We start from the raw sequence: 27,517 nt of genomic DNA on the forward strand, positions 1-27,517 counted from the left end.
AAATCCCGGCTTGAGCCGTTGGGGGGGGGGGGGGCACGCTAAGAGCACTAAAAGAGAAATGATGTATTTCCAGTTATGTTTGTGGTCTCCCTTCCCTGTACCTTCATCCTGTCTCCTCTCACCAGGTACCTCTCCCCCCAGAGCTGACGCTTCATCCCTTCATGAGCTCCTGCCCACAGGAGGGTTGCTGCAAAAACTTTCTGGAAGGATCACATCTCTCTCACAACTGCCTTCGTAAGAATTTTTTTTAATTATTATTATTTAGAAATGCAGTTATATACATAGAACAATTAAAATTAAATTAAACTCTGTACAAATATTAAAATACTATCTTCACACCCACTGCAATGTACAGGATACCAAAAAATATATATATAAAATAAAATAAAGCAAACCCAAACTGATTGACATCCTGCACAGTCAATGATGCGTGTGCCATGTGAAATCACTGCAGAGATTCCATAGTGGTGTGATGAGAAGCCTGGTCAGGGGGTGGTGGGCTGCCAGGCAACCCTCCTCGTCCCTCTCTTCTCCCTGCTTGGCTATCTGAGTGCTTTGCCCCCTGCACCTTCCCCAGCTCCTAGCAGAGGGCTCAGCCTTGGGGTTCTTATTCAAAATTCTACTAGATTTTCAACTGGCAGTTAAGAGGAGCCGCCTCCCAGGAAAGCTGAGCCTGCCTTTCTCTCTCCGGGGAACTGGCTACTCTACCACTCGGTGCACACAGCTGTCAAACAAAATCCTCTCGGAGCCCCTCACCGGACACCAGTAATGACAGGCCCTAGATCTGAGAGCCAGAAGCCCTAGCAGGCTCCACGAGAGACGCTCCCAGACTCTATCCTCAGCAAGCACATCTGGAATTAAGCTGTCAAGCCTGTGTCCCTTCCCTCCTGGGCCCATTATTCTCAAGGTGGTGGTGGTGGTGGGGGAGTTAACAGGCAAGGATCTAGAAATATTTGCAGCATTTCCCATTCTCTATGTAAAGATGTTCCCTGGGAGTGGAAGTGACATTGTTATGTAGAAAGCAAGCGGTCTGAGCTCCTCTGGGATGGGGAGGGGAAAGGCCGAGTGCTAGGATTCCTGTGCCACCACTAACTTAGCAGGAAAAGTGTACCTTTGTCTGTCTTGCCATCCAGCTTCTCCACAGAGCGTTAAAGCTGGGGGAGGGGGAGAGGAGGAGGGCAGGGAGAATGGGGATGACAACATGAGTTCTGTTTGCAAATGGAGTGTTAGTAGAATGTACTCTGAAATACCTTATAAAACCAAAAGAACTCACAAAGTGGCCAGCACTCGGCCCATTTCACGGTTCACACCCAGTGAAGTGGGAGCATAGCACACAAAACTCAAAAATGGCAAAAGATAGAGCCTACGTGCTCAACTAAGGCATTGAAAGGGATGGAAATTTTAAGTAATTTTCACCATATACTTACTGGCCCTTGAAAGTCACTGGAATGTGACTGCAAGTTGCCAGGATGTAAAACCTGCACTGAGTCAGCTCATGTACGCAAAACAAACAAAACACCCCTTTTTAAAAGTCCTTTGGTGCCAACCGTTCTCCTGGGCGAGTCCTCTGCTGGACTCCCCTGGGGGGGAGCCTGGGAAGCCAGACCATGGGCAGTTTTCCCCACCTGCTCCAGGCCCCTCTGGCGGTCCCCAGCACCACCTTGTCTCTCAGTCAGGCCCCACTCCAAGGCAGCTGTGGGGGGCCCTGATCCTTTGCAAGGGACAAAGGCTAGAAGCTCTAGAAACAGCAGGGCATGGCTGATGTGGGAGCAGGGAACTCACTGCGGCAAGCCGCCGTCATGGGTGTCAGCAGCAATGAGGCTGGCTCTGCACCCACAGGCCAGGGGACTCCGCGAGGCCCCAGCAAAGCCAGTGACGTGGGGGACGTGGAGGGGAGGTTCCTGACTTTTCTCTCTTCCCTACCGGGTGGCAAGTCTGGGCTTGTGACCCCCAGGGTGGGCACGCAAAGTGGAAGAAGGGTTCAGAAGGCAGGATTTTCTTTTTTCAGGGGCCAAGCCGGGTCACCTCCGTGGCTGAATATACCGCAAACAAAAAGTGCAATCTCTTGGGTGAAAAACCCAGAGTAATTAGATAAAAAAAAAAGGTAAGAGCTTCCATTTAAAGAAAGACTCTAGACTAGAATTCAGGTGTTGGAAGACTGGGAGACGAAACCTGCAGGCTCAGCAATGAGACTTTGGATGCCTCCCTCCGGCCCCCACTGGTCCCTGCTCTGTTTTGGAGGAAGACAAGGGCAGCCGGTGGGTGGTACAGAACCTGTGCAGGGTGAAGCGGCGGGGCTGGGGACCCTGCCCCTCCCGGAGGATGGGCCCCGTGCCAGCAACGGCCAGCAGGCACGTCTCCAAAAAACGGCCTCTTCTGAGGCCAAGGACAGCCCTGCTCCGTTCCGTCTCCCTCCCTCTGGCTCGCGGGCCAGGGCTGAGGGCACAGCACGCGAGGGCTCCCGCGGGGAGGAGCCCGACGCACGCAGGCGCCCCCTTCACCTGAGCCGAGGGAAGACTAAGAGGGCGGCAAGCCCCCGGCAGAGCGGGGAGTAAGTAAAGTGCGCGCGTGAGAGCGGAGGCGGGAGGCTGAGGGCGGGCCGTTCGTTCATCTCCTCTCGGAGGACACCCGCAGCCGCCCCGAGCTGCCCTGTTAGGTCAGGAACTGGAAACGCATCGGGCTCTACTATTTTCACCACCCCAGACAGAGGCTGAAGGAGGGGAAGGAGCGGAGGCGCGGTGCTTCAGAAACAGAACAGTAACACGCGCTCCGTAGTGCCACATCTCCTGAAGAGGCAGCAGCCGAGGGAGCAGCCCCAGCAGGCAGGGCCCCAGAGCCAGGCTGCTTCCAAACCATCTCCACCAACAAGCCGGGGGGTGGGGGCGTGGGGTGTGTGCCGACTGTGTCCTGGGCCCTCCCGGTGCCGGGAAGACCAGGGAGTCGTCTGCCAGCTGTGACGAGTGGAGGGGCCGCAGGGGAGGGCGGAACGACGAAAAGCAGCAGCAGCGAGGCAAGCAGCAGGATACTTCCTGGGCACAGTTACTAAGGCACGTGACTGTGGTGAGGAGGACCCTCAGGACCCGGGCAGAGCTGCCTGCAGCTACCTGGGGACACGGTTGGCCGGTCGCGCCTCTCAGGCCCCCTTCCCTCACCATGAACCCAGAACAGGGCAACTGGCCCCAACTGCCAGTGACCAGATAGATGGGCATCCCATGGCATCTCAGCAACACTCCCGTCCCGTGGATGATTCGCCTCAGGCCTCCGCCAGCAAGGAAGCTGGAGCTGCGCAGGATCAAACCCAGGAGGCCGCATGCAACTCCCCGCTATGCTCCAGGGAAAGAGGAAAGACCGAGGCCAGGAAGGCCAGATGCTGAAATAGGAAGTGAGAACTTGCATATGCGGAAGACGATCATTATCAGCCACCATCCTCCCCTCCCTTGGGATCTTCTGGATGCTTCTTGGAAACTCGACAGGGCCAGGCACTGGCACCTCTGAGCTACAGAGCTGGGCGCTGGGACAGGTCTGGCATGACTTTACACAGCCTCCCTGCTCAGCCAAGCGATGCGCCACCAGTGTCAACCAAGGGTAGGCCAAGGGAGCCACACTCTTGCCCCAATTCGAGCCACTCTCGGATCTGTTCCTGCTAAGGGCAGCGGTGCCAGCCCCCAAAGGAAACAGGCCAGACCCAGGCCCGGCCCCCTGTGTGGCAGAGTGCCGCCACGAAGGCTTGCAGGACAGCAACAGGCCCACGTGACAGAGACACTGGACGGGCGGGAGGAAGGCACAAGTAAACGCAGCGCTCTCAGGCCCACAGGGGCTGCCGCCCAAGCGCTCGCTCGCTGGAGTGGACCCGGAGGGCTCAGGGAAAGGAAGGGTTCAATCCAGCACATTCAACGATGTCCCCGACACAGACGGGAAGGCTGGGCCAGGCAAAAAGCCAGCTCCTCCAGCTGTCCAGCAGGCAGATGGTGAGAATCTTCCTTGAGTTTCCAGCCAAGGTGGGCCTGCAGGCCCTCAGAGATACAGAGATACACAGATACACAGGTGGCAGCTCAGGTATCCGGGCAGGGCAGCTGGAGTACGCGGTGCTCAAACCCACAGGGAGAGGGAGGAAGGGCAGAGAGGAGAGAAGCCAGCGGCAGCCCTCATGCTTCTTTCAACAGTGGGATATCTGCGGGCAGAGGAGGATGGAGAGCACAGTGGTTAGCCCGTGTGAGTGACTCTGCAGCACACCTGACCCCGTCGCAGGGATCCCATGTTTAAAGAAATAAAATGCCCTACTCACACGCTTCTAGGTAGCCCAAATCCCTCACCCTTTTCTAGGCCTTCCTTGCTCATCTCTCCCTCTGCCTGTGAGACAAAATCTGAACATTCAGTCCGGTATTCAAACGCCTTCTGGTCCTACCACCTTGAACCCTCTTCTCTGCTTTAACTCTGATGGTTTAGTTGCTTCTCTTTCTATCCTTATTCTCGCCCCATGAGGCTCCTGAGCCCTGGTAAGCCTCACCTCCTCCTTCAAGCCATCCTCCAGCTGTGTGACACTGAGTAAATCACTCCCCGTCTCTGGGTCTTAGGTGACTCATCTGTCAGCCCCAGATAGCTCAGGCTTAGCCTGTAAACAACTCGATAACCCATGTGTCTTGTTTTTTGCACTCCTCATTCTGACACGGACCCTACCATTCTTGGTTCCATTTTTTCTCAAGTATAGCCTCCATCCTCCCAACTGACTGACAATCCATGTGGGCAGAGAGCATGTTTCACCGTTCTTTCCATCACACCTGAAACCTAATCCAGCACCTGGCACAAGATGGGCTCCGAAAAACGCTTGTTCAATACATGGAACAAAGCAAGGGAGCAAGGAGGAGAAGGGAGAAGAGCTGGCACCACCTTGGCTCCTTAGGAAGGATAAGGGCTGAGGTTTGTGTCAATACGTGCAGACACACAGCATGCTGCTGACAATCAGGAAACCCTACACCTGATCTGCACTTAAGAATTTCCAACTTCTTTGCTTTCAGATATTCTAAACCGTACACTTTAACTGTGCCCAGGACTCACAGGAAACAGAGAGTTTTCTCTAAGGCTCTTTTACGGGGGCGTTGGTAAGTATAGAAGTCCTCACTTTCTAAAGGGAAACATCTAGATTCGGTCTGCATCCTGAACCACAGTGGGAAACATGTAGATTCAGTCTGCATCCTGAACCACAGTGGGATTTTACGTAAAGATGTTTTTTAAAATGACAGACTCAATCCCAATGTTAGACTCTCCAGGCTCCGGTAAAGGCAGAGGTGTCAGGAGGGGGCAATTTTGTTCTCTGGCTGGTTTGCCACAAAGGACCTGGAGTGACCCGGGAGGCAGCATGGCACCACGGGGCTATAACGCAAGTTTGGGAGCAGATCCATCGGCTTCAAATCCCAGCTCAGCTACCTACCAATGGGCAAGTGACTTAACCTCTTTGAGCCTCAGTATCCCTCTCTGTAAAATGGGGCTGGTAATAATACCCACTTCTCAGGATCACTGTGAGGTTTGACTGACACAGTGCAAGAAACCAACTAGCACGGGACCTGGCATGCTCCTATTTAAAATAAAGCAGCTGGAATGCTCTGGGTGAGACAGGCTCCAGTTTCCTCTGTCATAAGACCCCACACCTCCTTGTCATTCCTGTTCTTTCAGGGACATAAAAATTATAACAAGAGGACAGGCCCCACTCCACCTCCAACCGGCTGTCTACCCTTTGATTTAGCATATCCCTGAGGCCATGAATAGTTTTGGAGACTCCAAACCTATTAAAATTCACAGACAACAGTGAAAAGCCTCCCTATACAGAGCCCAAAGGCCTACCTGGAGAATCCCCCAGGTATTATCTTTCTTTGCCGCCAGATACACCAATTATCAGGAAGGTTCGCAGTCCTTCCTCAATCCCAGCACGGACCCTGAGCAGATAATAACTTACGATCGGCACAGAGCACCTACCATCTGTGTAGTCCTCCGACGTGAGGCTTTGTATGTCACTGTTCTCTGAATCTGGAGCTTCTTTGTGTGCCACTCGGCTGTTCCCTGAGCCGGCCACCCAGGAGGAGGGGGCCGCCTGATGCACCATCACAGTCTCCGAGCCCCGAGAGCCCCGGGCTTCACACAGTCCAGACTGGCCCGGGGCCTCCTCCTCTCCGCCTGCGGAGGAGCAGGCCCCCTGGTCCTGCAGCTGCTGCTCCCTTGGCCCGCTCCTCCCACTGGGCCCAGACCCTTCTGACAGCACAATCTGCACTCTGGGGTCAGCGGGCGGCACACAGTGACCGGAACTGCCGTACACAGCCTCCTCATACGACGGCAGCGCAACCTGGACTCCATCCACCATGATGGAGACCTGGTCCCCGGACACCCCCTGGTCACGCCTGCGTCCGTAGGAAAGGACAAAGGAAGAATCAGAATACGTGCAAAGGTAAATATCACAATGTCAACAACGCCAACCACTTCTGACCACTTACTACTATGTACCCGGCATGGCACTAAGGGCTTTACACACTTTACCCCACTGAGTCCTCACCTGAGTCCTTTCAGGTAGATTCACCGAGAATGCAGATGAGGCTCAGAGTAGTTAAGTAACCTACCCAGTCGCACAGCTGGTAAGGGAGGAAGCTAGGATGTGAATCCATTCCCCCTGCTTCCGAAGACTGTGTTCTTAACCTCTGGGTACACAGGCACCTAGCCCTCTGGTCCTGTGCAAAAACTAGGAAGCTAGAGACCCAGAAATAAAGCCATTCACTCAGCACAGCTAAGATAGGAAAGTGGGAGAATGATGGCTACAAATACCCATGAATATACGCCTGCCTGTACACTTCGAGCGGGTACACTGTATGGTATGGAAATGACATCTCCATAAAGCTCCTTTTAAAAAGAGGAGGAGCAGGCTTCCCTGGTGGCGCAGTGGTTGAGAGGGGAAGATGCAGGGAACATTGGTTCATGACCCGGTCCAGGAAGATCCCACATGCCGTGGAGCAACTAAGCCCGTGAGCCATGGCCGCGGAGCCTGCGCGTCCGGAGCCTGTGCTCCGCAACGGGAGAGGCCACAACAGTGAGAGGCCCGCGTACCGCAAAAAATAAAAAAATATAAAATAAATAAAAAGAGGAGGAGGAAAAGAAGCACTGTGGTCTTGAAATGGGACACTGGACTCAAAAACTGAAGATTTTGACTCAGCCACTTTGCTTGCCTTTTATTTAATTTTTTTAACTTCATAAACGTAAAAAAATATGTGCATTATAACACAAATATTAGACAAACATCGAAAAATGTACAGCTGATTTATTCCAGAGGTAACATGGCGTACAAACCCTAGCTGCGTCAAGAAACAGAACACTGCCGGCACCGCCTACCCCACCCCCATTGTGTCCATTCCTATCGCCTCATCACCAAAAGTAACCACGATCCTGACTCTCATGAAAATAGTTCCTTTGACTTTTTAGTAATTTTACTGCCTAAACATGAATCCTTCAACACCAGTTATTTCTGCATATTTTGGATCTTTATATGAATGGGATAGACAATAAATGCGTGTGTGTGTGTCTGGCTTTGTAGTTAACTCAACATTTTAACATTACGTTTGGGAGATTTATCCATGCAAATACTTCTTTTCTGGATTACTTTTATACATGCACTTTTTTTTTTTTTTTTTTGCCACTGTGAGGCTTGCAGGATCTTAGTTCCCAGGCCACAGATTGAACCCAGGCCCCCGGCAGTGGAAGAGCAGAGTCCTAACCATGAGACCACCAGGGGATTCCTGAACCATTCTGAAAATAAGTTATTTCTTACTAATTAAGACAGTAGTTAGCACACACCTCTCAAGAACCTCTTTTCCTATATAACTACAACAGTATTTACATCCTGGAAGTAACATTGGTATAATACTGTAATACAAATGTTCCCAACTACCCAAAAATATATCTGCTTCAGCTGCTGTCCTGTTTGTTTTCATCCACAATCCAATTATGGATCATGCATTGCACTTAGTTGTCCTGTCTCTTGCATCTCTTTTAATCTAGAACAGTCCACTATCATTTTCTCTCATGACACTGACGTTTTTCATAAAGTCCAGGCCAGCTGTCTCCTAGAATGTCCCATGATTTGGACCTGTCTACTCATTTCCCTGGGATTAGAGTCAGGCCAATCTCGGCCTAGAACACTACATGCCACAGCACTGTCTGTGATGTTGTGTCCTCTTCTGTGTGTCACATCAGGAGACACATAAGGTCTATGGCTGGACCATATTATTATTGCTGGACTGTTTTATTTGTTCCCAATTTCCTCACCTGTACTTGCAGATAAAAAATCTGTACTACCCAGTTCAAATGGCACACACACAGTGAGGATGACAGAAGTGGCACTCATAAAAGTGCTCAGACGTTTCTGGAAAGAAGGGAAACTTTGATGGCAGGGTGGCATCCGAAAGCAGAGTGCATTCTGGCACGTGCTTAACTTCCGTTATTCAAAATAACATTTTTTTTTTTGTTTAAAAAGGAACAGACGTATAAAATTTAAACAGGGTCTATAGTGAAACCCAAATCTCCCTTCCACTTAGGCAAAATCAGTTACTTTGAACACACTGACTTGACTAGTTAACTACAGGGGAAAACGATCCCTAATTTGGATGAAATGAGGAACAGGTCGAGTTGACTTTATGTGGCAGTAGCCAATTCTTTCAAATAAACAGTCCCTTCCAAATCCTTTCTAGTCTACTAATCGTTTAACGACCTTTAAAAACAGCTGCTACCCCCTGCCCCAAACAAAACAAAATACTGAGAAGAAAGAGGAATCACACACATAGTACACAGACATTAAACTGGTCCTTGTCTGCACATTCCAAACCAGGCGCATTTTATTTAACACAGTTTAGTCTGTTCCTTCGTGCCTCTGCCTGACAACGGTCACTGAGGAAGGGCTGTGGAGGGACATAAACTGTTTTCTTCAGAGGGAATGAGGAAGGGCCAGGGCAACCCAAGCAGTTAAGGGGGCCGTGCCAGCCTGGGAGAGTCCACCCTGAGGGACCCCCCGGGGGCCAGGTCCCCACCATTGGCCACCCCCACCCCAACCTCACCTATCCAAGTCTGGGATGATTTGTGGCTGGTGCACTCACTTGGAAAAAGGAAAGTGACAGAGGTAGGCAAGGAAACCACTTCCTCGGTTTCCAGTATGGTATAGTGCAGTGCTTGCCAATCCTAGCTGCACATCAGAAACCACCTGGGGAGCTTTTTAAAACACTAATGCCAGGCGCCCATCCCAAACTAAATAAATCAGAACCTCCGGGGACGGCGGCCCACGTGCTGGCGTTTGTTTTTAGTTTCCCACAGGTGCCTCTATGTGCATCCAGCAGAGGGGAACAGGGAGACAGGGCAGTGGCTCACAAACAGGAGCCTGCTTGGAGGGCCTAAGAAACGCAGAGTTGCTCCTTCTGTTGGCCTGGGGTGTGGCCTGAAAATCTGCATTCCTAACAGGTTCCCAGGTGATGCTGATACTGCTGGGACCACACTCTGGGAACCACTGATGTAGGGGACATAACATGGCACTAGAGTTGGACAGACTGGGGTTTAAATCTCACCTCTGTCATCACCTAGAGGGAGGACCCTGAGTGAATGACTTAACCGCTCTGAGCCTCAGTTTCCTAATCTGCAACGACCCTGTGAGGATGAAGACAATGTACGCAAAGCAAAAGCACAGTGCCAGGCACATCGGGAAGTTTAACACATGGCAGGGCCCTCCCCTTTCCCTGGGCGCACACAGACCAGCAGAGGCCAGCAGGCCCACCAGCACCCCTCTGCCAGCCAAAGGCCAGCCTCCACCGTGACGCACGCCACCCGTGCCACTGGCTCACCTGCTGTGATGGAAAGACTTCAGCTTTGGCTGCAGCAGCACAAACAGCACCACGAGGAGGAGAATGAGTGCCACGGAGCTGGCAGTGGAAGCCACGATGGACAGCGTGGGGACCCCGAGCGACGCGTGGGCGCCTTTGTCTACGGGAACAAGCCATCGTCAAACGTGTTTCGTACCCTGACACACGGAACGTGAGCCCCACGGCTGACCTTGTCACGGGCCCCCTGCATAGTGCCACACTGAGACATGCTACGTATGGCCAGGGCCACTTCTGGAGCAATGGTACAGAGTGGCTTTTACATCAGGGAAAGGGGGCATTTCCCTATTCTGCTCCTGAATCTAAAATTCCCTTCACTTTGGACCTTTGAGGACCATCTAACACCTAAACTCACTTACCCCTAGAGGTCTTACCTTTCTAAACCCCCTCTGATCCTGTCCTCAACAGCAGGCTGGAAGACATGAACCATCCAAATGCACACATCATTCCACCATCTGAAGTCCCACCCATGTGGCAGGAAAATTTATAAGAACAGGGCAGTAATAACAATCTGGTCTAAGATCCTGCAGCTTTAGTTGTAAACCTCAGGCCTGTCCCCACCCTTCTCTGGGGTGTCACGGTCTTGAAGCTCGAGTGAAAGCACAAAGATGGCTGCATGACACAGTTTCCCACAGGCAGCTGGATTTCCTGTCATGCATGACAGGAGGAGGAGGAGGAGGGGGATAGGTCTTCTGGCCGGCTGGACTGTAGCTCCGTAACAAAACAGTCCACTTCCATTCAAGGAAAAATAATATAAAAGAGACACTACAGAAGGTGCTCGCACCGTGCTCATGGGTTAGCAGAACACAGTCAAAGGTCACCGGCACTGGGCTAGGCAAACAAGAGATCCGGTGCATCAAAGGGACTTTACATAGCACAGCAGATGCCTCGGTGGCTCGGCTGAAATGCACTGGGACACGCACCACCAATCCAAATGTCTTTCACAGAGACATGAAATCCCAAAGGAAGGGAGGCTGCAGGGCATCAGAAGGGCCATGCTGCCCCCACAGCCACAGCACAGGGTGCTCCAGAGAGAGCAGGCACCACATCTCGGGAGTTAAAAGAAAGCAGAAGCCCAGCAGCACCCCTCTCTCATCTGGCCAAACTGACCCTCGTTGAGATGGCAGCTGATCTCCATGGCTGGCTTCCACTCGCCATTCTTACACGTCAGGTATTTGTAATCACCCTTCAACATGTAGCCTTCAGCACACAGGTACTCGATGACGCTGCCCGAGTTCAGGGGGTCTCTACAGGGCCGGGGGTGGCAGATGTAGCCACCATTCTCTGGCTCCGGGGGCAGGGAACACACTGCAAAGACACAGAGAGCAGAGGTACAGTGGTGAGGTTTTCCAGCGAGACTGCCGTCAGCGACAGACAGGGGCAGCTCTGAGGGCTCCAGCAGGAAACACACCAGGAGCAAAGAGCCAGCCCCTTGGAAAGGCAGCTGGCCAAACTCTGCAAGTTCAGGTTGCCAATGACAGAGGGAGGCGCCCTGGCAACAGGGGAAGTTTGGCTGCTTGCAGCACTTCCCCTCGCCCTCCCTCCCCAGCACTGCACCTTAGGACAACTGCACCCATCACTGAACAGTAGACTTTGACAAAGCTGAACTTACAGAGATCTAGCGCATGTGGGGTTCTTTTCAGCATTTTATTTTTTTATGATTACAAATTGTGTTTTTTTTTTTTTTTTTTTTTTTTTTTTTAAACTCCCAGTCTATCCCTCTCCCTGCCACCCTTCCCCCCTGGTAACCATAAGTTCATTCTCTAAGTCTGTGAGTCTGTTTCTGTTTTGTAGATAAGTTCATTTGTATCTTTTTTTTTTTTAAGATTCTGCATAAAAGTGATATATATTTGTCTTTCTCTTTCTCTGACTTACTTCACTTAGTATGATAATCTCCAGGGCCATCCATGGTACATATGTACATACTCAGCCAATAAAAAAGAATGAAATAATGCATTCGCACAATGTGGTTTTAATAAAACTTACTGAAATACACAACGAATCAGAGTGACAGGTGATAAAACACCGGTAACCTGCACAGGGGAAACATTAGCCTTGTTTCCAACATCAGTACCAGAAAGGATTCCTTCGCATAATAAAAATGTGACTTCTTGGCATCAGAGGGGATTTCTGATGCATTTCCTGGGAGGCTTCCCAAGCCCCTGTGCACCAGCCATTCCTTGACTAGAGCGGTCACTGGCATCACTCGTCTCTATCCCACAGTAACGCCCGTTATTTTTTCATTCAGGTAGGACTGTTGAGTTTTAAAAGCACCTTCATTGACCTCCTATCTTATTTATTCCTCTGACAACTCTGTGAGGTAGTTATCATTCCTCCCTTTGAGGATGAGGACACTGGCCCACAAAAGCTAAATGCCTTTTAGCCAAGTCGGGCAGACCTGGGAGCAGAGCCAGGGCTTCCGATTCTAAAACCTGTGCGCTTCCCACCTGCTTCCACCCCAGGAGTGAGCAGGCCTTTAAGGAGTGCATATGTCAAGGTTGCCTCCCCTTTGAACAGGTCCGTTAGGGAGATGGCACGTGGTACCTAAGTGTGGTAGGAACGCTGGTGTAGGTTAAGTTGCAGTAATACATCAGAGGAGCCGGAAGGCCTGAGCAGCCCAGGGAGAAGGCAGCCTCCCCTGCTGAGCCTGGACAGACACTGCAGAACTCAAGTCCCCAGGCAACGGATCATGGGGTATGCCTAGCAAAAACAGGAGGGGACAGGAGGGGCACTATGGGATCACTGTTAGGAAGGCTGGGCTGCGGGAGAAGACACGCTGGCAGGTGGCCAGGCACCCACAAACTTCAACTTACCACAAGCCTTACCAAGGCAGGAAAGATGAAAGTCTCTAAAGGACATTTGATTTTGCTGACAAATACCCTGTCCCCATTTTGACTACCACAAGGACATCAGTAGGAGAATAAGAACTGCTGGGTTTCTTTTTTTCACTTCCTCTAACAGACCTGGAGTCTCTGACTGTCTGATATAAGGTGCTCTCCCTTCATGGGACCACCCACCACTCTCTCACCAAATACCACTTCCCTTCAACCTGCTATTAAGCAAGATGACTGCCAGCCAGGCTGTGGGGTGGATACTAAGTCGAAAAAGAGATGGTGGCTCCCTGCCCTTGGGCTGCTGAACACTGAGACTGGGAGAAAAGATTCCATATTTAAAGCTAGTAAAACCCTGGGGCAGGCCCACAGGGATCCAGAGAAGTCTGCGCAGCCTCTCTGAAACCTACAGATGAGCCCAAAGAAGCCCTCTCAGTCTCCTCTAAGCACACACCTCCTCCTCCTCTAGACGTTTCCCACACCACCCACCTCGCCCAAGGTCTTGAACAGGAGGGAGACACAGGCATCACATTCCTTCTGGTGCCTCTCTAAACTCTGGCCAAGTAGTTCAAAGAGCTGGCCAGCTGGATTTCCAAAGGAACCTCAGCAAACTGCTTTACCCTTTACACTTACCCTCTTTTGTTCAGGGCAACAAGCCTGCCACAGATTCTCCCAGCTCTCCTTGGGTTGTGTCTAATTGGTTCATTTCCTCAGCATAATTAATGATGAGCACCCGGGGGGGCAGCTCCCGCAAACAAGCAGGACCCACTTACATGTCCAGTGTGCTGGGGAAGATGGTCCCAGGGGAAGGGCTGCTGATTCTAAAACCATTCCTGCTCTGCTGGGTACTTCTGCCCATAAAGCCCACATCTTCACGGAATCTCTGAGAGGGGCCCTGGACATCACCTGGCACCCATTTTATACGTGCAAAAAATGAGGTCTACAAAGAGGCGACTTACAATTCTATTTCAATTCAACTAGTATTTACTGATTACTGTGTAGGGATCATTGTGCTATGCTCTGAAAAAGGATAGAAAGATAAGCACTTCAGGTACTTGTAGCCAAATAGGGGTATGACAAGTAAGTCCACATACATATATTTTTTAATTAATTAATTAGGTTGGTTGCACCAGGTCTTAGTTGCGGTAGGTGGGCTCCTTAGTTGCGGCATGCGAACTCTTAGTTGCAGCACGCATGTGGGATCTAGTTCCCTGACCAGGGATCAAACCCGGGCCCCCTGCCCTGGGAGCTTGGAGTCTTAACCACGGCGTCACCAGGGAAGTCCCAACACATATATATATATATATATATATATATATATATATATATATATATATATATATATATATATATTTTTTTTTTTTTTTTCCGGTATGCGGGCCTCTCACTGTTGTGGCCTCTCCCATTGCGGAGCACAGGCTCCGGACGCGCAGGCCTAGCGGCCATGGCTCACGGGCTTAGTTGCTCCGCAGCATGTGGGATCTTCCCGGACCAGGGCACGAACCCGTGTCCCCTGCATCGGCAGGCGGATTCTCAACCACTGCGCCACCAGGGAAGCCCAACACATATATTTTAAAAGTTGTTTTCTTCATGGCTTCTGGGTTTTGTGTCTTGGGTAAGGACATTTTCCTAAACATATTCTCCAATATCTTCTAATGCTTTATAGACTGGGTCCTTTGTTATGCAAATAATACCTTCATAGAAAAAAAAATCATAGGAAATATATACATGGTACAAAATCCAAAAAAGTAAGAGGGTGAATGTGGAAAGTAAGCCCTTCTCCTTTCCTAGTCAACTCAGTGCCTCTCTCCAAAGATACTCCACACAGATTTATTCTAACACACGTCAAAGAAAGGGATTAGTGTCACAAGAGAGAGAGCTCAGAGCAGAAGAGACCAACCTTGTGTGGGGAACGGCTGGGAACGGCTCGTGGAGGAAGTGCCATTTCCAATGGGGCTTGATTTCAGCAGGAAAGGAGGCGGTGGTTTGAAGCTAATGCACCAAAGTAGGAGAGTGTAGATTAAGCCCAGAGAGCATCAAGTAGCCTAGGTTAGCTTGGCTGTATAAGAAAACTTGGCCAGGGCTTCCCTGGTGGCGCAGTGGTTGAGAGTCCGCCTGCCGATGCAGGGGACGCGGGTTCGTGCCCCGGTATGGGAAGATCCCACATGCCACGGAGTGGCTGAGCCCGTGAGCCATGGCTGCTGAGCCTGTGCGTCCAGAGCCTGTGCTCCGCAACGGAAGAGAGACCACAGCAGTGAGAGGCCCCCGTACGGCAAAAAAAAAAAAAAGAAAAGAAAACTTGGCCAAATAAATAAATAAATAAAATATAATGATAACAGTAGTAGTAGTAATAATAATAATAATAATATTGTGATGAAGCCATCTTGTAGAGGGGCCTTGGCTGCAACAGGAGGTGTTTATACTATATTCAATGGGCAGAATTACAAGAGGAGCTGAATTTGATATAAGATGGACAGAAGTAGAGAGAGCTTTTAGAGTAGGTCAGCAGTAGAGCAACCCTTGCATGGTGAAATGAACTGGACAGAAGTTATTTTATGTTTGTCTATGAGGATCATACAAAGGAAACAAACTACAGTACATTAGGTTCAGCATCACAAAGGGACTGCCCCAGGTCCGAGGAAGAAATAAGGAGGCCTTAGAAGGAAAAGTCAGAAAAAGGCAAGATTGTTTTAAGATGCCAAGAACATAAGGAAAAAATATGGCCCTCTTGCCCAGTCAAAGAGCAGAGTGGGAGAGCCATGGCAAAGAGCAGGTGTTGGAGAGGACCCTCTCAGTGATGCCTGGGGTTCACAGGAACGGGAAGAACATCAGGAAGAGCAAATAAATCATTCAGTGGCTTCCGGAAGCCCCTGTTCTGGGCAAGAGGCTGACTTAATCAGGCTTGCTCTCTGACAACCCCAGGTCCGCAGGGGGAGTTTCAAGCTCTGTTCCTAGCCCCAAGAAGACAATGAACTCATCTGATTCGGCAAAGCTGCGTAAGTTTAAAAAGAGAGGGAGAAAGCCAGAAGATGGAAATTTTACAGAAAAAAAATCAATTAGCTCTTCTTAGTTTCCTTCTCCGCTTTCCGTTATCTCTTACACCCACTTAGGCCTCCAGTGAGCGCAGGAAAGCAGTGAGGTAATTCTCCAGGGGGCCCGGCAGAGGGCCTGGAGCACAGCAGTCATTGAGCGAGAGACCATGTGACCAGCTGGTGAAGGTGCAGACGGAGGAGAGACGCAAGGCGATCTGGCTGATACTTCTACCCCAGAGTCCCCACAGCCTAAAACGTTAGCAGAAACCAACAAGAACCCCCAGTCAGCACTTCTAAATGTGTTTTGCTTTTGCCCTTTGTGGGGACCAGACTTTTAGGAGGAAGAGACAAATTAAAGACAAAACAAAGTCTTATAAGATTCCGTAACAAGGGAATCAAAACAAGCTCCAAGAATGGCCCTGGGGTCAGTGTTCAGCTTAACAAACTGAACAAATATTTGAGCCCCTTTAAAACGAGGTGTGGGGCGTAGGGAGTGTGAAGATCAGCCTGAGGAGAGGAACCAGACATGTAAACAAATAGTACAGTTAAAAAGACTCAACCTAAGAGGTGTCCATCTGATGTCACTTATCAAGAAAACACTATACTCCCACACACAGTGCCTGGGGGCTGAAGAAACTGTGTCAGTGTTCACTTGCAGGTTTGAAATAATGTCATTTTATACCAAAACCAGTGCAGTGGCATTTAAAACACAACTGAACACAGAGAAATAGGTGCTCAGTGAAGGTGTTCAAAGGATGGCCAGAGAAAAGCTTCCCTGGGAATTCAGGGGAGAAGGAACTGGTTTTCCCCCAAACCCAGCACACCAACATGGCAGCTGTGGTCATCAGGGACATGGCTGAGGCATTATCAGACATGTCCCCGTGTGGCTGTAACTCCATCAAACAGTTAGAGCGAGCCTCTCCTCACAGGACGCTCTAGCAGGGCCACAGAAGTAAAGGAGACAGGACCACGCCCTCAGAAAGTTTACAGTCTACAGGACACGGACACAGGCACAGCCAACTCTGATGTAAATTAAAGAAGGAAGTGTTCAAAGATGAGCTCTTCTATTGGCCTGGGGTGACCTTCTGGGTAGGGACATCTTTTCTGTTCATCTGAGAACCGTTGGAGACCAGAGGAAGGTGAGAGCCCAGGCAAAGAGAAAGGGGAGAAAGGAATGGATGGAAAGCACACACCTAGCACAATACTGTCCAACAGAAATATGATGCGGCCACACAGGTGATTTTTTTTTTTTGCGGTACGCAGGCCTCTCCCTGTTGTGGCCTCTCCCGTTGCGGAGCACAGGCTCCGGACGCACAGGCTCAGCGGCCATGGCTCACGGGCCCAGCCGCTCCACGGCATGTGGGATCTTCCCGGACCAGGGCACGAACCCATGTCCCCTGCATCGGCAGGCGGACTCTCAACCACTGTGCCACCAGGGAAGCCCCACACAGGTGATTTTAAATTTTCTTAGTAGCCACATTAAAAATGTACAACTGGTGAAATTCATTTTAATAATATATTTTATTTAACCAATATATGCAAAATACATTTTTGATAGCTCAATACATAATCAATATAAAAATTTATTAATGTGATATTTTATATTCTTTTCTTCATAGTAAGTCAACACTTACAGCGCATCTCAAGCCACACTTATCGCATTTCAAGTTCTCAATAGCCACCTGGGGCTAGTGGCCATTGTACAGGACGGCACAGATGCTAGGGATCTGAGAACAGTGGGAAGGGTTCAGACCACACGACTGAGTGTGAGACAGGAGGCTAACAGCAGATGAAGACACCATGGAGCACTGAGGGTCCCTTCAGGTTGTTTTTTAAAGCCCTGTTCATGTGCTTGCTCTCAAAGCCCTTTCTTGATATATGAAGGTCCAATTTCTACTTCTAGCTCTCAATGGTTTGCTAGGAACAGAAAGAGCCAGAGAAAAAGCAAGGCAAAAACAGAAAAAAAAGGCATTCAAACGTGCAGATTTCTTTTTTGCACATAAGACAAGGCAAATAATAATTATTGCAAAGAGCATTATTACATGTGCCAGGCACTCTTCTGAGCTCTCTCTTTACATGAAACAGGTACTATATTTTCTCCATTTTATAGATAAGAACAATGAGGCTTAGCTGAGCTGAGTCATTTGCTCCAAGCCACACATCTCTAAATGACTCAACAGGCACTCTGGCTCCTGAGCTGCAGGCCTGATCACGAAGCCAAGGTAGGCCTGCAGAGGAGGGCAGGACACCAGGCTCCATTCTGCAGCTCATCCCCCGATGGACTAGGCCTTTGGAACGTCTAGCTACTCTGTGAAAGGTGTGAGCTTGCTAGTTCAAAGGGGAGATAATTCTCAAGAAAGCCTCCCCAGGGCTTCCCTGGTGGTGCAGTGGTTGAGAGTCCGCCTGCCGATGCAGGGGACACGGGTTCGTGCCCCGGTCCGGGAAGATCCCACATGCTGCGGAGCGGCTGGGCCCATGAGCCGTAGCCGCTGAGCCTGCGCGTCTGGAGCCTATGCTCCGCAACGGGAGAGGCCACAGCAGTGAGAGAGTGAGAGGCCTGCGTACCAAAAAAAAAAAAAAAAAGGAAAGAAGGCCTCCCCAGAAAGTTGGTACTGGGCATTCCAGACAAATGCAAGGTGGGGCTGGGGTAGCCCATCTGACTACAGTCTAAAGGTTCCTTCTGAGGCCTCCTTTAGAAATCTCAGTAATTACAGCTCCTAGTCACTGACCATCGACTATATGCCAAGTACCAGTCTACGCACTTTACATGTCTAACTCATTTAAACTTCACAGAAACCCTGTAAGAAACATTATTATAACATTATACAGGTAAGCAAATTGAGTAAGAGAGGTTAAGAAACTTGCTCAAGGTCACCCAGCAGGTAAGAGGCAGAGTCAGTATTTGAAGCCAGGAGGGGTGGCGTCCCACTCCACGGCACTCCCTAGGCAGCAGCAAGGGTGCTGAGCCCAGCTTCTTTGGAAAGGGAGCCACAGAGAGAGGAGCCCAGTGACAAAGACAAATCTGGGTGCTGCCCGTGGACACTGGTCTCTCTGGGACTCAGTTTCAGTACACGCAGGCACTGAACCAGATGGCCTCCGAGTCTGCCATTGGCAAATCTGTGTAAGCTGGGTGGACGGCCAGCCTCACTACCTCCCGAGATTCCTTCATTAAAAGTCCTACAGCCACCGCGGTTTTGAACTGAGCACAGGGTGTTTTGAACTGAGCACAGGAAAAGCATCCTGTCTGTGCAGAGGCTCCTGCATCCAGCATCAGGGCAGATTCCTACCTTGGGCACGTGGTGAGGTCAGAGAACCAGGCAGGCGGAGGTCAGCTAACTCAAGAGAGAACCAAGGGCTGCTTCTGTCCATGGCTTTCCCTGACTTTCTACCTTCCTGACCCCACTCAAATAGTCAAAAGTCTAAAACAGGCTGCAGCGAGAAGGAAGAGAGAATTTCTCATGCCATTTGCAACCTTCCTCTCCTCTAAGACAAACCTTCCCAGCAGTCAGACAGGAAGCCCATTGTCCAGCCAGGATCCCTTTTCTCATGAGAACTTTCCACATGCCGGGAGGAGGGCCAGCTGCAGGGCCCTCAAGCCCTTCCCAGGGCCAGGGTGTGGCCCTGGAGCCGGGGTGGAGGCTCAGTGGCAGAAGCCACCACAGCTTAGGCTGTCCCCACAGCTCCTCGCAGGCCCCCAGCACCACCTGCCTGAGAGGGGCCCAGCCCAAGCCCTGCTCCGGGGGCCTGGCAGCTCACAAGTGGGTGTGGCTTCAGAGCCTATCCCTCTTGTTTTAGGCCTGAATCCCTCACTCCCCTGACCTCACAGGAGAGGGGACATGCCAGCCAGCAGGTCAGAGCCCACAAGAAGGAAGAACGTTTTCTTTATTGAACCCTGCCCCAAACATAAAAACTCTTGTCATCTGGAAGTAGCCATCAAAGTCCCTAGTCATTCTGAAAGAAGAAGTGCTAATCCTCTGCCTGGAAACCCTGACCTGAAACTACAACGGGGTCAACTGAAACCCAGCCCAACCTTCAAGACTCAGTTCCAAGGTCGCCTGTTCCAGGACACTGTCCCAAAGAGAACTAAGCAGCACAGGGTAGAGATTACCAGCCTGTGCCTACAGGGAGGGCACCCACCCGGCGTGTGTACCGCTCTGACAGTTTCCCACCACCACGTGGGCTCAGGCAGATCTTCCTATGCGCCAGTTCCCTCATTTGTAAGATGGGGACACTAAAGGTATGTACCTCACAGGGGTGCTGTGCAGATTCATCACAAATGCAGGTAAAGTACCCGGTAAAGGGCCTGTCACACCAAGTGTTCAATAAAAAGCAGCTTTATTACTCCTCCTCTGTTCTCCCCTCACATCTTCACACCTCTCTATAAACATCACTGTATTGTTGTCTCCGCAATTATTTTCTCACAGGTCAGTCCTTCCCCCACCTCTCCATTAACCCACACACCTACCCAAGCTGTAGGGCAAGCATTTGTTCTGCTTCCTGTTCTGATTCTTGTATTCCCAGAACCCGGCACAGAATCTGACAGAGAGTAGACGCTTAGTAGAAAACTGACTTGACTTGGAAAATTTTGCCCACATTTCAAGGCACTACCTTGTTTTTAAATGCAAAGGGTCACATGGTTTCCGATTTGAGATAAGTCAGGAGCAGGTAACACCTGAAACAGGAGGTAAGGGGATAGGGCACAACCTTTAAAAGGATGACACAGCCATAGGACAAGACAAAACTGATTAGAGCTAACCAGATCCACGGTGGCGGCGGAAGATTCCACTTCCAGTGGACCTTGAGCCTCATTATACGCTCATTGTAATGCATTAGCTAAATGGTACACCCACCAGCGCCATGACAGTTCTGAGGCCAACCATAATAGGTCAAAAAGTGGGTGGTGGCCCAATTCCTGGACACCCCTGCCCCTTCCTTCCCCCAGAAATAGTTGGAATAATCCTCCCACTCATTAGCCTAAGAAATCACCCCGCCCATAAACACTAACCACCCCATATTTCCGGAGCCTCTCGCCTTCTGAGATGGCCCACACTCTGTCTGTGGAGTGTGTTTCTCTCTAAATAAATCCACTTCTTATCTATCACTTTGTCTCTCACTGAATTCTTTCTGCAATGAGACATCAAGAACCTGAGCTTCATTAAGTTCTGAGACCAGGTGTGTGATCTCAATTAAAAGACCTTGGGTTCAAGTCCCAATCTCGGTTTAGGCTGGGTTCGAGTCCTGACACATGGGTTCAAGTCCCAACACACGGGTTCAAGTCCCAATCTGAGCTGCACGGTTTCACAGCAAAGAGACTCCCTCTGCATAGTACATCTCATGTTCTCTAAGTTGGCATCTACCAGTGAAAATATTCTCCCAGCCAACCAGGACGAGGGCCACAAAGAGTCAGGGCATGGTCTGATGGATGAATCTGGGTTTGACCTAGGGGCCCGCCCTGCAACCCTGTCAACTGCCTGAGCTCTTCTGAGCCTTACTCCTTGACAGCCAATACCCACCTCCGTAAAGTGTTTGAGGGGACAGATGAAACTGTGTACCTGAAACTGTCTTGCATCATGCCTGGCACACAGTAGGCACTGATAAATTCTTTACATTTATTTTCACACTGTAAACTAAATTCTTACCTCTGGTTTTTGGAAATGGGGTAGGGCAAAGAAGAGAAAAAGGACTGCTTCAGAAATTTCTGGATATCTGGAGAGAGGACAGGCAGGGAGCAGAGAAGCATGACTACTTTGGAGGGGCTTGCTTTGCTCCCTCCTCCTCCAGCTCAGTAATATGCCAGCCCCTTCCCCACTTCTCAGCAGAGACCGGGCTGCTCTTGGCTGACAAATGGCCTCCATATGGCCTGTTACCCCTTCACCCCCTCTTGTTCTCACAGCTCAGGGACTTGGGGGACATGCTGTCAGCTGGGACTGCACCCCCCACCCCACCCCTACACTGTATGACTGCTATAAAAGGGGCAGGCAGGAGGACCACTCCCCTTCTCCTGCTGCTCCAGGCCTGGGCTGTACAGCATCTAAAGCCCCCACCCAATGTAGTGACCTACAGAGCAGCGCCCACAATTGTCTGCCGCCCCTGCCCCCAGGATGTTGCGACACAAGCAGAGCTAGGGAGCCAGGCCATTCCACAGGCATTAACAAATGATACTGTGTTCCCTTGAGAGTGGTAGTTAAAGGGTTAAAGGGTTAAGAGAAAACAGATGTTTATTTTTTTTTCCTCATCAGCAATTGCTACTTCCTGGTCTCCTCTCCTTCATCCTATCATCTAAGGAAGTTGCACATGAGTCGGCTCTCGCCCTCAGAATTCCTCACCTCCAGGAGGACGCAGGCTGGTCCTCTGGAGGAAGGCCCCAGTCAGCTGCTTAAGGCACTGTCCAACCTCAGAAGGATAATTGATGAGTGAGTGATAATTAACTTAGGAGTCAGGCTTGGAGTTCACAACAGGGTTGGACTCTTGGGTACAAAGCTCAGAGTTGTGGTTTCATTTCCAATTCTGCCATCTAATGGAAATGCTTTATGCCAAGTCTGGTGCCAGGCACACACAGTAGGCCTTCAAGAAACACAAATTTAAATTTAAAATAAATTTAGACATCTCTGTTGTCCAACAGGGTAGAAGTGACTAAGAGAATTAACATTTATCACCAGGTGCTACACTAGGCACTTTAAAGTTGCCATTCTAATTAATTCTCCCATCCTGTGAGGAAGGAAAGTGAGGCTCTGAACAATTTAGTAGTGGCCTGAGGTTACACAGCCACCCAGTAGTAGAGTCTGGATTCAAACTCTGGCTTGCCTTTCTCCCCATTATAGGGAAGCTCCCTGTCTACAGATGCCACCAGAAAAACTTACGCCAAGACCTACAAAAGTATAGCATGGGGGTGGGGTCCATCTGACAAATGTTATAGTAATTCCTGTTTGGAGAAGAATGTGGACCGGTGAGTTTGCTTGTGCCCAGAGGACTGAGCTCGTATCTCAAGTGGAGCCCCATTTTTCCAGAGAATTGGTGGGGGGAAGGCAAGACAGTGTCCTTCGCTAAGCTCTGAGCATTACAAACAATGGAGCTATTTAAGGAGCACAGATCCCAAAGCTGCGAGTGAGAGAGGGTACGGGGGCATTTTCAGCTGGGAACACAAGCCTTCCAAGGCGGATATATGAAAGGAAGCCTGCCACTAAACGCAGAACAGGGACGTGAGCTAGAGGAGATAGAGGGCTGCCCTTCTGCCAGCTGCCCAGAATACATAGGATTCACTGGGGCAGCTCTGCCAAAGCCCAAAATAAACAGCCTCTGCCGTGTACCTCCCAACAGTGAGTCAGGCAGCGTCTTGCTTATGCCGGGTGCTCAACAAGCCACTGCTACTTACCCGAGGCCCACACAACTGCAAAGAATGAAAGGAAACAATCAATAAGCTCTACCCACAGACGGTGGCAGAAATCAGCTGAGGTGGCAGCAATCAGCTAGGGGGATGGCCTAAAACCAGCAAGCACCACACTTCTTTGAAAAACACTCACCAGTAATTGAGGGGTAAAGGCCTGAATAATCTTTCCTGAAAAAAAAAAACAGATGTGACTGGGCCTCCCGGGTCTCCCTGTGACAGACAAGGTACAAATAACAGACTACGAGTCTAAGGCAGGCCACGAAGTGAGCCCTGTATATTCTGTAGAGGCTTGTGTCAGGCTGACCCTGCCACAAGACTAAAGGAAATATAAAAGGGAAAAGCTGTTTTTTTGGAGGGGGGTGGGTGGCATGGGGAATGAAGCTAGGGCTAGGGGTCTTGTCTTTATCACCTCTGAACCAACAAGTATAAGGAACACTGTGACAAATGGACCATGGGAAGACAGAGTTAAAAGTTACAGAGTCCACTCATCTGGAGAGCCTTCTCCGTCCTGTGGGGGATGGGAGTCTCTTCTTTAAACACTTCAGCTGTTTAAACCACACTGTCTCACATAACCAGCACAGGAAAAGGAGCTTGTCAGGCCTTCTTGGTTTCCTCTGCATCTCCTAGAAGGGGAACTCATCAGCCTGAGATATCATTAGCTGATCAAAGCCGGTGAGGAGTCAAATCCGCCCAGAGGTTTTTTTGTTCTTCCCTACTTTCAACTTGTAGATCTTTCTAAATTTCTGAACCAGATGGCGCCAGGGTACTCCTAGCAGATCTCTTTCCTCCCCGCAGGCAGCAAGGAAGAACAGGAGAGCCTCTCACCTCCTGTGAATCCACTCAAACCCGCTGTCAGGTCCAAAGCGGGGCCCCTGGCCCCCAAGGTGCTTTCTCACACGTCTGGGACTGGCCTCCCCTTTGATTTTAGCCTGAGTATTTATGAGCCTGACTCTGACATATTGCCAAGACTCCTTGATCATTAAACAGAGCGACCCCAAAACAGATTACGGAAGCTTTGGAGATAGTCTCAACCATGCTTTTATTTGTCACACTGAGGCCCACGCTCCTGTTACCTCCCCTGGCCTCTCTCGGTCTTTGGACCCCTGACCCTGGCAAGCCACTTTTGCCTGACCAATCGAGATTCCTGGTCAGAAGACATTGCCTGCTGCAGCCTCACCCATTCTGTGCCTCAGCAGATAATCTTTTGTAGTCCAAAGAATGACTTTCACCCAGAAGAGAGGTAAAAAACATTTGCAAGCGCTGATTCTTATTCTCTCTGGATTTCACTCTCCTAATATGAGTGCCTTCCTCAATGTAACTAATCAATATCTATGAGCACCTACCAATGTGCCAGGTTGGTGCCAGAAATTCAAGAGCAAATAATACACAGTTCTGTCCCTGAGGAGACTTAGACTCTTTGGGGAGATAGATGAGGAGCTCCAAGTACCTTATAATAATAGTAACATCTACACTGTTTATCCCCCAGAGTTCACGTAGGGATTACATGTATCCATTCATTCTTTCAGCAAGTTTTTACTAAGCACCAAAGCACTGGAACAGGCAATGGGAGAAGGAGGGTTGGGAAGATGGCAAAGATATAGGCCCTACCCTCTGGGCGCTTACTGTCTAAAAAATAATCACAGTAGACACATGTTAGAAATCACTATGGGCTACAATAAGAGGTTCTAAAGAAAGATTAATCCAATGAGGAAGAGATCAGAAAGGAAGAAAGAAATGATAACAGAACTCCAATTCTAGGGGGAAACAGCTAAAGGAAGGGGGAAGAACAAGCAAGGGGAAAGATAAGGGCATGAGCAGCAAAGGCAGAGGAGCAAGAAGAGGAGTGTGTGTGTGTGTCTGTGTGTGTGTGTGTCTGTGTGTGTGTGTGTGTCTGTGTGTAAAGCAGCAGGTTTAGCCGGAGATACCTGGAAATTGAGAAATTGAGAAAATCAGGCTGGTGCCAAAACAGGGAGGGGCCCTGACTACATAGCTAAGGAATGAAAAAGTCTTGGGTTCCTCTTCCATAAAATGAGATTTTTAAGGAGCTTTCCAGTCCCCAAATGCAAAGTCATGTTACTACTAGTAAAAAGAAAGCCTGCTCTATGGTACTAATCCAGCTGAAGAAGCCAGCCATCTCCATCTCCCTGCCTACCCTGGCAACTACTTTTCAGTGGAGCTGGCTGTGCTGGTGCAGTGGAGTGGGCACAGGAGAAGAACAGAGGGGAAACCACGTGAATTTCCCAGTGCAGATGCATCATGCTTACGTTTGCCGAGGCGAAGGGGGCCAGAAAAAACTGGAGGGACTAGAGTGGAGAAAAGGAGTACAAAGACATCTTGCGGTCAATTTCTTTCCCAGGGTTCTCTCTCATGGCAGCAGATGGCCTATCCCTGAAGGACTGGATCTCAGAAAGCAGCTGCTCCCAGGTCCTGGCCTAACAGCTGGGGTCACAGGACCTCTCTGCACAAGCTGAATGCTGGACATCAATGGGTTCCATTGTGCCTGCATGCATGAACTCTCGTGTCCAGGCTCCTGCCCTGTGCCTGCCTGGAGCACAGGACTGGGAAAAATAACACTGCACGCTTTGAAAGACTGCACTTGCAAATTAATGGAAAGATATAGTATTATAAAGTCCAATTTCATTTAAATTACCTTGACTTTGCTAGGAAACTATTGAGATGTTAATTATTTGAGAGCTAAAGGACTCATCGGCAAGAGGGTCAAGGGGAGAGGGAGCTGAGGGACAGGTCGCCATCAAAGGGAAGCCCCTAACTGCCTCTGGCCCTCCTCTTCTTCCTGCCCAATGCACGCAGGAGTCTGACTCCACCATTCCAACCAAAAAGCAGGCTAGATGTTCCATGTACTGGAAAGGGGGATAAAAATGCATAAAATGATGTGTGTGTACACAGAGGAGTGTAAGTGTATGATTACATAATTAGGCACATTAAAGTATTTATACTGCTGAGACTAAAAGCCCCTACTCAAAGGCATTCCACCAAAGTTGAAAGGGGAAAAAGAAAATAGAAAATAAGGCGTCTAATTGCAGTCTTCCACAAAGCCAGACATCCCCAGCTGGTGCCACAGCTGAATTCTCGTAATTAACATGTTGTAATGGCAAGTATGAAAGACACTGTATGCTTATCAACTCCATGCCGTGGCCAGCCAGGCATGGGAGAAGCCCGCAGCACTGCTACAATTAAAGGGATTTTTATCTTTCCATTATAATGGTACCCTGGTGTGGGAGGTCGGTTATTTTTTCTTAAAAACTTAGTTGTTTAAAGCACACACATAATAAAACTCTATACCCACAAAGTCAGGGACTGAGACTGGAGAATATAAAAAAAAGTTCACGGTCTAGGAGCTGGTTTATTTTTGGTGGTTGGTTTTCTCTTACCTCCCCAAACGTGGGGCTTTCCCAGTTTAGAGAAGGCTAGCCGTGTTTGAGCAGCCTACCCTTTTAAATAAATAAAGCCCATCTGATAGCTTAAAAATCACAGGTTAAAAGTATCTAAACAGAAAAAAAGATGACAGAAATTAACATATAAATGAGTACAATGCAAGGGGAAAGGCCTTGATGCATCAAGAGAGTAGATCAATATGGACTGTGTTCCAAAGGACACACTCAGTCCCAGAAGGGCCTTGCACATTTACAGAAAGGGTTTTGTGGGACTTCCCTGGTGGTCCAGTGGCTAAGACTCCGCGCTCCCACTGCAGGGGGCCTGGGTTCAATCCCTGGTCGGGAAACTAGATCCCGCATGCATGCCTCAACTGAAGATTCTGCGTGCCACAACTAAGACCCAGTGCAGCCAAAATAAATAAATTAATTAATTAATTAAATATTTTTTTAAATTTAAAAAAAAGGGTTTTGTTTTTGCACAATTCTTGGTCACAGCAGAACCTGGTTTTAGATAGTCCCCCCCATTTCCCTGAAAAGATGCCCCCCACCAAAGTCAAATAATAGCTTTACATATTATAAGGAAGTTGTATTCTCAGAAAGCCAAACAAGATGGTAAAATGCCTAATTCTATACTCTGCCTTTACTCTCGGACAACATAATTTGGGCATTTTTTTACACTATAACTGTGGTTTTTTCCTCTTCGTAACTGAACAGGGCTGTCGACTTAAGAGTCAGCAAGTGTTCAACTGACACTAATGATTCCCTACTTCTGGCACGCTCATTGAGTTTCAAAATCTTTTCCTCTATCAACTTTAGAAGTCCCACCCTTCTTCTAACTACCATCAGTGATGTCATTTTCCCATTTTCAACCACGCTTAGAGCACAAACGTCCAAAAATTCAAGTTACTGCTACAGCATACCCGGCTGCACAGGTGGAGTCAGCGAGGCTGCTCTGAGTGTGCTGCAGGCTGGCAGG

The 27,517-nt window shown here is 49.5% G+C and overlaps 1 protein-coding gene across 2 annotated transcripts in view; it reads right to left on the reverse strand.

Moving 5' to 3' along the window:
- Positions 1–227: 227 nt before the first annotated feature.
- The window catches only part of SUSD6 (sushi domain containing 6), a 92,681-nt gene continuing 65,391 nt past the window's right edge, over positions 228–27,517 (reverse strand). For both annotated transcript variants that reach the window (XM_059056774.2, XM_067028263.1), the window contains exons 3-6: positions 11,007–11,204; positions 9,861–9,999; positions 5,971–6,389; positions 228–4,171 (exon numbers count right to left, since the gene is read on the reverse strand). In XM_059056774.2, coding sequence (XP_058912757.1) covers positions 4,146–4,171; positions 5,971–6,389; positions 9,861–9,999; positions 11,007–11,204 — 782 coding nt within the window. In that variant the 3' untranslated portion in view covers positions 228–4,145. The remainder of the gene's footprint in view (positions 4,172–5,970; positions 6,390–9,860; positions 10,000–11,006; positions 11,205–27,517) is intronic.

This window comes from Kogia breviceps, chromosome 3 (genome assembly GCF_026419965.1).
Source record: "Kogia breviceps isolate mKogBre1 chromosome 3, mKogBre1 haplotype 1, whole genome shotgun sequence".
Classification (NCBI taxonomy): domain Eukaryota; kingdom Metazoa; phylum Chordata; class Mammalia; order Artiodactyla; family Physeteridae; genus Kogia; species Kogia breviceps.